The sequence below is a fragment of the Neospora caninum genome, chromosome VIIa (genome assembly GCF_000208865.1).
Source record: "Neospora caninum Liverpool complete genome, chromosome VIIa".
Classification (NCBI taxonomy): domain Eukaryota; phylum Apicomplexa; class Conoidasida; order Eucoccidiorida; family Sarcocystidae; genus Neospora; species Neospora caninum.
In genome coordinates this window covers 3,360,028-3,371,133 of record NC_018393.1, presented here as the reverse complement: position 1 = coordinate 3,371,133, position 11,106 = coordinate 3,360,028, and the positions used below count along the sequence as shown (strand labels likewise).

The following is an 11,106-nucleotide window of genomic DNA, read 5'->3' as shown; positions in this document are numbered from 1 at the left end:
ACAGCGAGTCTCTACAATTGTTGCCACAGGGTCTATGGTATCCGCAGGACGCGGTCTTTTCTGTTGCAGCCATGACTAGTGTAGACGGTCCCACTCGCCAACCGGAGGGCAAAAGCCAGGACAGACCTTGTTATATCAGGGCGAAATCGAAAGAGAGTCCTCACCTCGATCCGCCAGGTGGTTTTGCTGCGCGCCGACTGCTAGAGGTCGACAACTTTACCTCATCTCCCCTCACGGGACGGGAAACGCCCAAAGACGTTGTGCAAATAAAAACTCCGTCACTTCGCGCTCCCTTTACTATCGCAAAATGGAGAACTACCACAGAATGAGAAGGCCGGTGACAGTAGGACCGGCAGTTATTGCCGCCGCAGCCTTTTTCATGGTTTGCTTCCCGGTGGCAGGTATTGAACCGCAAGTCCGAGCAGCATCCACGGCTTTTGTTGTTAGGGCTTCCTCTTCTCCTCCCCTTCCAGAAGCGCACGAGAATTCCGGGTGGTTCTCCCCATCTGTTGGTTCCACACAGTCAGAAGAGAATGCTGCGGCGATGCAGCCGGTGATCCAGAGAAGTGGACAATCACGAAAGCGCCTGTCGTTGCCTCGTGACACGCTAGGCCTGCATGACTATGCCAAGGATCGAGGAGAAAAAGACGAAAGTCGTGAAAGCAAAAGCTCACAGGAGGCTTCGACAAGCAAAGACAGCGGCGTGGGAGGGGGGATCGGCGCCGGTTCTTTTACCAAAAAGAATGAGGAAACTGGAGGTAGAGAGGTGGGCCGAGGCGAACAAGAGGTACTATCTCGCCTCGTGGAGCTTCCACATGACGAGACAAAAAAGGAAGGCAAAGGCACAGACAGTGACACTCTGTCGAAAAGCATCCCAACGGTAGAACAAGCTCGGTCGGCGGATCACAAAACGACGAGTGAGAAGTCGACGAATAAACGCTCATCTACTCCGGATGAAGAACTGGAGCACCACGGACGTGCCGGAGAAAAGACGGTGTTAATACGGGCACAGCCGTCGCCCGCGCTGAGTAAGCATGCCATGCATCATGAAATTAATGACAAACACTCTTTTGTCAGTCAATCACGAGACACTCCGACTACGGTGGGGACTGCCACGGAGGAAGGTCAAAAACGAGTAGCCCTTACAGTTACCCCAGATAGCGCAGCCCGGAGAGAAGAATTGAAGGAACAGAATTTTGATGCTGAAAGGCCTTTTGCGGCTAACGAGATGCTCCAGAGTCCTGCTGGAGTACCTGGGTCTGGTGTGAACGCGCCAGAACAGGACTTGCAAACACATCACAATGGAGCACGTCGGGCACCAGACTTAGTCCGCACCTTTCCAGTCAATAACGAGGTTGAAAATGACCGAGAAGCTCCTTGGGAAGGGCATGTCACTGAGTGGAATCTCGCTGAATCACAACAAAAATCGAATTCTGCAACAGCAGCTGCGGTGCCAACGAGAGATGAGCCAGAGCACGTTCCCCCGACTGTGATCCCTGAAGTGTCTGTGAAAGAAGATACCGCTCGATGGAACAAGACCACTTCACCAGCGGAAGAACCGTCCTCCCAGCATACCGAAGTGCCATCTGCCCCTAGCGATCGTTCGTTGCCGCACACGAAAAAGTTCGAAGCTCAGCTCCAAAGAAAGACAGGTAATGATAGCGCAGGCGGTCTCGTGTTTCCATTCGAACTCGTAACAACTGCCAGTGAGGCAAATGTTACGCTCCCTGCAAGTTTGTTCGCCGCGCAAGCAAACGTCAGAGAACGACAAGGCGGAAATACGACTCCATGTGACACGCCCATCACTGATGTTGCCACGGAACAAGGCGCCAGAGGAGAAGCGTGCCTAGAGGGGCGTGACACATACGGAGGAGATATTACTGGAGAAACAAGCAGTGCGCACTCGTGGATAAGCAAGAAAATCTCCGGGGAAGAGCGGACTGATGTTGAAGAGCCTGAGGAAACACAGCCATCACTCGCGGTTCCCTTACACAAGAAAGTCGACGTGGAAAACGCAGCCAGGGAAGAGGAAGAAGATTTCGAACTCGTGAATGTTCCTCCAGACGGGAGTTCGCTGGCACCGCGTACCCACTTTGGGGAAAGCAAGCTCGCGAAAAATCATTCTTTGCCATCGAGAAACAGAGCTACTGAAGAGCAAAAGGAAGGAAACCTTCTACATGAGGTGCCATCAGTGGAACGAGAGGTCATGAAGGAAAATACCCAGAAAGACAAAATCCTCGAGAAGAATGGAGAACTTGCTGCCACAGGTGAGATGAAAGACGAGCATCAAATGCATTCAGTGGCAGCTCTGCACAAAGAGAGGAAGAAGGACGAGCACCGGCGACGCTATCAGACAGGGACGTCCAGAGAGCAAGGGGAGTCGATGAAGACAGGAGATGCTTCTACAGTTGCCGAAGATCCAGCATCTTCTTCAGGCAGGGAGGGTCCAAAGACGGTGGCAACCACCAGGGGAGCCTACGGGGGTGCGTACGAGAGCAGGACTCTGGCGTCAACCGACGTTGCGAAAAACGTGGCGTCCACGAGAGACATCGGGTCACAAAAAGGTGGTGAAGAGGGCCAACCAACGCAACCTGGGGAACAAGGTGACTTTGGCACAGGGGAGACAGAAGGACGGCTTCAGCATCCACATCACGAGAAGGATAAGGAAGGTGGGGAACATAGTGGGCACCTGGACCCCTACGAAAGAGAGAATACACGTCTCTCACAGCACGGACGGCAGGAAGGTCCTCAGCATGCGTTGCAGCAAACTGGTGGCGCTGCCAGAGGGCGAGCGCCCCCGTCTTCGGAAGCGGCTGGAGGGCCTCCTTCAGAAGGACGCCCAGCCGACCCGTCGTCCGGTTCAGGAGACACCACGCTGTTGCGACATCAGGATGGTGCGTTTCCTCTCTCAGTAAAATTCGGGTTTTCCAGCGCCCCCTCATCCGCATCTATTGTGGACGAGGCGACAAGACCCCACAACAGAGGCGATATGAGGGGCTTCCAGGAAGACACAGAACGACAAGCTCGTGAAAGAGGAAAACGGGAACATAGGTACCCGTCAGCAATTCAGTTTTTGTACGACAGTGTGATTGACTCGGCTCAGGAAGGTGATGTAGCTTCTACGCTGCCAGCTAGGACAGGAGAGCAACCAAAATCACAAGATCCTGATTCATTTCCGCAGACAAAATTGGAACGCGTAATGCCAAATGCAGATTCAACTGGAACTGAGGATGAGAACTCGGCTAGCCCCGAGGGCGGTGAGACAAGCTACAGTCTGCGCACACATTCACTGGGCCCCGCAAAAACTGGCACAAAGGGAGAAATCGACTTTGTATCGGTAGGACATCGAACTAGGGAGGCAGAGACGGAGGACGAACCGCAAACAAAAGAAGGTAGACACGGACGAAATTCGTCGACACCGAAACTTGAACACGACGCTGGTGTGCGACTCGTGGAGGGAAACGCCGGGGGGCCCTCACGCGCAGGCATTTCAGAGAACAAGGTTCGAGGCGATGGCGCAGATAGGGAAAACACTTCCCTTCTGCATGGCGAATGGAGAATTCAAGAGGAAACGAGCGCAGCGTCGGCGGGCGAAGCCGAGGAGAAGTTGGAGGAACAAACAGAGAGCGGCGTTTCGGCCAACAGGACGAAGCGAGAACGAAATGCATACGACCAGAAGGGAGAGCAAACAAAAGAAGAAGAGAACGCGGAAAGTGCCACTGAACAACAAGATGACAGGAGCGACGCAACTAAAATCAAAGAGTCCGCGGAAGAGCATGGGCGTGGAGAAACACGGCAGAAGGTTGTACGACCCGAAACTGAGACGGAGGAGGCAGGAAGTGCTGGAGACCCTAAGAGAGAAGGTGGCAACGCAGCGAAAATAGATGAAGGTGGTCATTCGAAACAGGACGTTCAACAACAAACACAAGATACAGATCGGGCAGAAAACGGTTCCGCAGTTGGGGAAGGAAGCCTCCAAGCGGACGGAGAGCCAGGAATCAAAACCGGAGAGGATAAAAAGCAAGAACAGGAAGCTAGGGAGTCAATGGACAAAACCGAGTCAGCAACCGGTGTGTTTCTGACTGGCAGATCTCCCACCTCACCGTTGAGCACGTCCTTTGAACACGCCAGGTCAACTGTGGAAGAAACCCTTTTCCCAGGCGATGCTGGCGGCCAAGCCTCCGCCGATGGAGGTCTACCCTTCCCTCAAGCCGAGGAGATCGCAGAGAACCACACAAATAGTATCGATGAAACGGCAAAACTCACTGCGACACGCAACGATCGCGTCGATACTAAGGGTCCCGTCCCGAGCTCGCCTCCTGGAGACTGGCCCCAGACAGCATCTCTGCCGTCTCGCTCTAGTTCTGCTGCGCCGCAGGAAACTGATCTCCTGAAAGAGGGTCAACCGCGATTCGTTAACGCCATCCAGGACGACACAACTGATCGAAACAAGCATGAGCCCTCTGCCCAAAAGACGCGTGAGAACGTGTACGAATCCCCTGATGCAACGAAGGCGCGCGAACACGCAATGGATCAGCAAACAGCCAAACTCTTCACTAGCCAATTCCAACACCCTTTCGAACCAAACGACCTTCCCGGTGCTGCGTCGGAATGGGGAAGTGAGGCTAACGCCAACCAGCGGACTACAAACATACCACCGGTGGTGTTTGTTCCCAACGACAATTCGGAACTTATCACGCGTCTCGGTCCTCCAACAAGCCTGGCGGAGACTTCACAACGAACACAACTTCGATATAAGCGGGGACCCGCGGTTTCAAGCACTACCAGTGAGGAAGCATTGCAGGTGAAGCAGCGAAACGTGGAAGAATCTTCTGGGTCCTTTGGAAACGACGTATCGGATGCGGCGCACGAACTGGGTGTCGTTCCATCTCCACGAGATGGCACAAGAGATTCCGAAAGGCAGCCGACCGCAGGTGAGGTGCGAGCGGCGGACAAAACTTTCGTGAACGAGGAGAGCCTCGCGTCTTCTTTATTTCCTGCCCCGGAGCTTCAAGGCCGTTTCACTATGGCGCGTGGAAGAGAATCACCAAAACAGACCGAAGCAGCACATGCTCCAGCCGCGCAGGTAACTACAGAACAGCCAGGAAGAGCATTCTTTCTATACAGCTGGGACAAGCTTCTGTCTACACAGCCGCTACCACAAACGTTGCATGACAGTCCCGAGTTAGAATTAGAGCGTCATTTCCTGTCCACCCTCAGCTTCTCGCCTAGGTCCTTCACTCCTGAGACCACAAAACAGTTCTCCCAAGAACCCTAGCATACGGCTGACTCGAGGCATCCTAGGCGAGTACCCTCCATGCAACAGCAAAACACTCAGACGGTGTCGAATGACGTGCAACAGCCAGTAACAGACCCAGGCCAAATAACACAAGCAGCCGGCAGCATGCGCGTCCGGCTGGCCCAGTTTCCTTTATACGCCTTCCACTGTGCCTTTTCTCCAGGTCCGTGTCGATACACCGGTATCAAACAGCCCACCTGCTCACCGTCCTCCCATCTTGTCAGGAACCAGCCCAACATATGTTTTGTCGTTTGGTCGTCCACTACCTGAAGTTAACTCTGACAATGACCAGATGGTCACAAGGCCACCGGCCGGAGAAGGAAGGTCGTCAACGGAGTGGCAGGCTCTGAAGATTTCAGAACCTGCTGGCTCTTCGGCTGACTTTGACTTGCTGTATTCTTCTCAAGGCCCTCTCCCTAGATCTGCCGCTGAGGAGACATCACCAGGACACGCCCACATTTCGAAGACGGGGCAAATGGCAGGCCCTCACGACGGGTTAGGAACCAGCCTGTCTGCTGCTAGCCTCAACCCAGCCGACAGCGCTGTTCCGGTGGCTATTCTGAGTGAGCGTCGAAAACCTGAAACTCCTCGAAATTCTTTTCCAGCTGCAGCAGGGTCAGCTCTCACGCCGGCAGCGCCACCGGCTTCGGGTGCGCCGGCAAACACAGGCACGCGAGAGACGTATGCTACGTTGGAATCTAGTATTTCTGGAGTTGATATCATTACACTCCCGGACAACCTAGGCGATATGCTGAGAAATCCTGGCATGCAAATCCATCGTCCAATGAGTATCTGGAGCAGCGATAGGACGAGTTCTGGTGGAAATGGAAGCGATGCCAACAAAACGAAGGCAACTGCCACAGGTAGTGCAACCAAGAAAATATACGATCCGACCCTGACACAGAGTCCTACCATGTTTGACCAGTTCATGGAACAAGAAGCTGCAGAAGGCATTACGCCTGGGGCAGATCTCCTTCCCGCGCCTGCGGAAGCGGCAGCGGAATCGCAAGGGCCCAATGATGCTTCTGAGCTTCAGGCAACAGAAACAGGAGGTGCGGAACCTCCTAGCACAGACGAAGAAGGACCGGGGAATTCAAACGACGAGGACGATGAAGACAATGATGATGAAGATGATGATATTGGCGGAGAAGAGGAGGAACCACAACCACGACGCACATATCCTATCCCTCTTCCTCTTCCGATTCCAATCAGCATTCCATGGCTTGGAGGCCTCGGGGGTGGTGGAGGCCTCGGTTTGCTGTCGGTTCGTGGACCTTCTCCTCCACAACCGGACGCCCATGGCGTTTTCCCCGTAGACCCCTCCACGGCCATAAGCGTTGGCGGGGGCGTGCATCCCAACCTCGCTCCGTCCATTCCTCTGAAAGTTGAAGAGCGGGCCGTTTCGAGCATTGCGGCGCCATCGTCCGTGCCGCCCTTGCGAGCATCTTCAGCTGGTATGGCGTCCGGTACGCCTACCGCCCCTACTCTTGGTAGTCAAAATCCATCACCCTCGACTGGGGCCTTTCTCGCGCGCGCTGTCCCTCCCCTCTCCACTTTGGTCGCCTCCAATACCCCACCTGGCATTTACGCAGCGGATCCAGGCGTGCCTCATTCTGTTGATTCGACGCCGGCAACTGCCTCTCTCGAGACATCGGCGTTCGCTAACGACTTGGCGCCGCCGACGACTCCCCTCTCTGTCGCATTTGGGTCCGTTGGAACTCGCGCTTTTCCGACACGGCAAGGAACCTCAGAGTCGGCTGCCCCGGTCTTCTCTCAGAATAGTGCGACGACAGGAAGCACTGGCCTCCAGAGCCTTGGTCAAAGTGGCAGCGCTTCGGCCGCATGGCATCCCACAGAGTCACAGCAATCTTCAACGTATGGAAACTCTTTCACTTCCAGGCATCAGAGTCTGGGAATACATCGGCCAATTTACTCAGCCTCAGGAGACGTGTCGCCGACATCAGGTATTGGCGTGAGGCCTTTCTTAGGGGGTGAAGGACCGTTCCCTCCACTAACCGCTGCGGCAGCTCAGGAGCATGATTTTGTGGCATCGACCAGCCCCAGGCTACCAAGCCTGGCGCCGTCGGTTCCAGGCGGTTCTTTCCTGGATGACCACAAAGGTCGGACAAGTTCAGCACCTGGATGGAGCGGCGCTACTACGGGTGCAACCACGGTCTCAGTTTACGATCCTCCGCCTCCACCGTATCCGGGATCAATTCATTCCTTATCTTCCCTCCAAACTCCTGCGTCTCTCCACAGTCCAGTCTTCTCTTCCACTCTGGGCTCTCCTATTTCTTCCGGATCAACACATTCTAGCGCCAAGATCCCCACACCGCTGACCTCATCCCATACTCCTTTCTCTCCTACAACCTCTGCTGCACTAGCATCCTCGTCGCCAGCTCTGCCACCGATAACCACTTCCTTGCCTGAGCCGCAAAGCACTGTGCAGCATTCCCCACGTCGCGACATATACGGCGTCTCTACATCATCTCCGGGAATCTCGTCCCCTACACCAACAGAGTTCCAGGTGGCTTCTCTCAGCCCGTCGTCCTTTGGTAATGGAATAAGTAGCCTTGTATATTCATCGACAACTTCCGCAGCGTTTGACAGTCCATCTGGTGCAACTGCATCACCGCGAGGAGGAATTTCGGGAGCCCTAGGACCGCCTCCCTCCATTCGTGCCGGGCCTTCTTCACGGCCTCTCCACCCGGGAGTCGGCCCTTCACTGCCTTCTTCAGGGGGCTCGGCAGGTGCCGGTGTCAAGACCCGGGAAAGTGCAGGGTCGGGCGGATTGGCGGCCGCAGGATCAGTCGCTGGCGTGGCCCGACAGTTGCCAGGCGCCACGACTGCAGTGCCGGCCATCGTTCAGTCAGCAGATCAGCTCTTCACAAGCACTTCTTCATTTATTGGAGTGGGAAACTCACTGATAAAAAGTTTTCCCTTCGAAGAAGCTCTCGAATGGAGCCAGCAGAGAAATGAGGCCAGGAGACAACAAAAAGACCAACCGCCGGCGCACTGTAAGCAAACTTGCCCGTAATACAAACCAGCACACGGTGCCCGGTGTCCTTCCTGCGTAGTAAACAACAGAACACGTGGATATATAGGTTGAAAGAGAATGTCGTGTCCTCTAATTTGGTGTGGGGGTGTTTCTTTGGAAACGGAGGACCGATTTCTCACGAGAGTGTTTCCAATATGTATTCGTATGCGCAGACATGTAGTCAAAGCGTTGTATATACACCCGTATACAAACGGGAGCATCGGCCGATCCGATAGTTGTTCCACAGAGCAAAAACAACTCTGCGGCTAGGGCAGTTACTCTCAAACGTCAAACAGCCTCAACTATAAACGCTGAAGATTGTTTTCCAATAATCGGCCCGTGATTGTGGGCGTGCTGGTCTATTTTTTCGTTCAGTGGGACACCCCTGGGTTCGGTGTGTGAGCAGTGGCATGACGTGCTGCCTGCCGCAGAAAGCTGTTGGGGGAGATTGGAAAAAGAAGCCTCCCTACCTGAACGACTCTCAAGCAGAGAATCGTGCCTGCCAAGCGCATTTTGTTCCCATGCAGAACGCGGTGTGCGCCTCCACAGCTTACAAGGTAAGAGGACGGTGCAAACCACGGGCGCACACGGGGCTCGCATCTATCTTCGTTAATGCCAAATGACGTTTTCGAGGAAACGTGGTAAGCTCTGCAGTCACGGGATTGCACGGGAGATACTAGAAACGTGTCTTGAACTAGACAGACGCTCGATTCACAGAGAAGCCACATGCGAGCTTTCAGTGGACATGGACCAGAGTCTCTCTGAAAAGTGACTGAAGGGGACCAGCAACTCGCCACAAGTCATGAAAAAAATGTCCGCTTTGCGGTAAATGTGACAGCTGCCTTGTTTTGGCAAACTGCTGTAACTCTGTAGTTACTGCAGCAACGCTTGCTACTCGGATGCCATAAAATGTGGACTGTGTCCTATTCTTGTCTACGCATCCATGAAAAGCTGATACCTCTGTGCATGAATACGAATCTCTGCGCAATAACAAGGTGTGGGCACGTGCACGTGTGTATGATTATGACAATGTGATGTCCACGGTGTCCAATCATTGTTCATTTACACAGGATAACGAGTGTGGTATTCAACGAATGGAGACTTCGCAGTTTGTCCTGTTTCGACACGTGCTCCATGTACGCGGCTCAAAGAACTTGAAAGCTGTCTGCGAGTGCCGGTGGGCGAGAAGTCCTGGTTCTTCAGCGCCGCCTCTGGATGGCAAAGCAGCCGTATTGGCCGAGGTAGATGATGAAAAACTCAAAAAGGAGCGCGACGTAGCGCCAGTTGGATCACAAATCGAGGGGTTCGCTTCTTGGCAAGTTTCGAAGAAGGCTATTGCCGAGAAACAACAACGTAGGGACAAAACGAACAAAATGACGCAGGGCGTTGGCGCAGCTCTCAAGACTACAGCGCTTTTAACCCAACAAGGTTCCGACGCCATGCATTCCAGTCTCGCTGGGATGGAGCGAGCGCAAGGTGATCCTGCTGGCCAGGTCCAGGAAATAAGAGGTGGCGTAGAAGCAATTGCCGACCTTCTCATGAAAGCCAGCGATACGACCCCTGCAATGTCGATTGTCACCAAGGCCCTCGATGACCTCGCCTACGTTAAAAAAAAATAAACACATGCGGCACGAACTCTCGGGCCCTCTGAGGACATCTTGGTTTTATTTAGATACATGCACCCAGCTATCTGTAGATAACGGTTGAACGTCATCCTAGGCATATGCCTACCTACAGGTGTATGTCTCTTGTGTACCGACACACTTGTACAAGGTGAACCCCCAAGCCCTATTTGCAGAACTTTCTATATGCAACAGCATTTATAGTTGTCGATTCTTATATAGAGCGGGAAATATCTGCACACAGGCATATTTATATATAAATTTACTCTATGGGTTAATATAAATAGATAGCCCTAAATATTCCGTACAGACTGACATCAGGAAGACCGAACCTGCGGTAGTCTTGGATGGTTGTATATTGGCGGCTAAATGTCAACCAGACATGCGATATTAGGTTTTCCATGAAATCTATGGTTGTACTTAAATAATTGCTGAGGAGCAAGAAAGGTTTCGCCGTCCCCAAATCAATAACCGGGCCGGGGATGGCGGGTCAATTCACTTGGGGGTTGACAGAACCTGCCGGCTAATCTCAAGCCCCATGACAAGCAACACAGCGGACAGTCGCTGGTATCAGATCGCTACCAAGAGACCAGGGTCTCTCTCAGCCAAAGCTGCACGACAGCGGCTGCTAAACGAGAAACTGGGTCATACGGTCCAAGTGTAATGCTCAGCAGAGAGGGTAACCTTGATCTGAAAAATGAGAGTTCCTTCCGGACAGTGACGGTCGTTAAACCATTATTCAAGAGAAAGGGACCTGCCTTCTCCTCCTACGAGCTGTTTTTGCTCCTTCGGTCCCCAGCTGGGGGGCTGTCTTTTCCGTGTGTGATCCAAGATATGCCGCATGTTTGATCTTAGGCGAACGTACTCTCTTTTTGTTTATCTGAGTGATCTTCACAGGTTCGGAAATGAACAGTAACGCAGTTTTTCCGGTTCCTCAGACTGGGGAGAAGTCGATGTTTAAGGGGCATCACGCATTGGCTCAGAAAAGAACTTTCATGTGTCATCATGAAACACCATACAAACCTCAGCAGATATGCCTACGTTTTGCCATTATTGAGAAGCAGCAAACCCGCTGGGAGGTTGGGAAAGAAACCCTTGTTCTGCAGGTTGTTGAAGGGAGTTGCGCTCAGTCAACCCCACATGCGTTA

General features: G+C 53.3%; 1 protein-coding gene across 1 annotated transcript; it reads left to right on the top strand.

Annotated features, from left to right (window-relative positions):
• Positions 1–307: 307 nt before the first annotated feature.
• On the top strand, positions 308–9,955 carry NCLIV_023080 (conserved hypothetical protein; the record flags this gene model as incomplete). Its single annotated transcript, XM_003882503.1, has 5 exons — positions 308–5,086; positions 5,463–6,765; positions 8,038–8,316; positions 8,712–8,893; positions 9,407–9,955. The coding sequence occupies 5 exons, from the start codon at positions 308–310 to the stop codon at positions 9,953–9,955; spliced, it is 7,092 nt and encodes a 2,363-aa protein (XP_003882552.1).
• Positions 9,956–11,106: the final 1,151 nt, after the last annotated feature.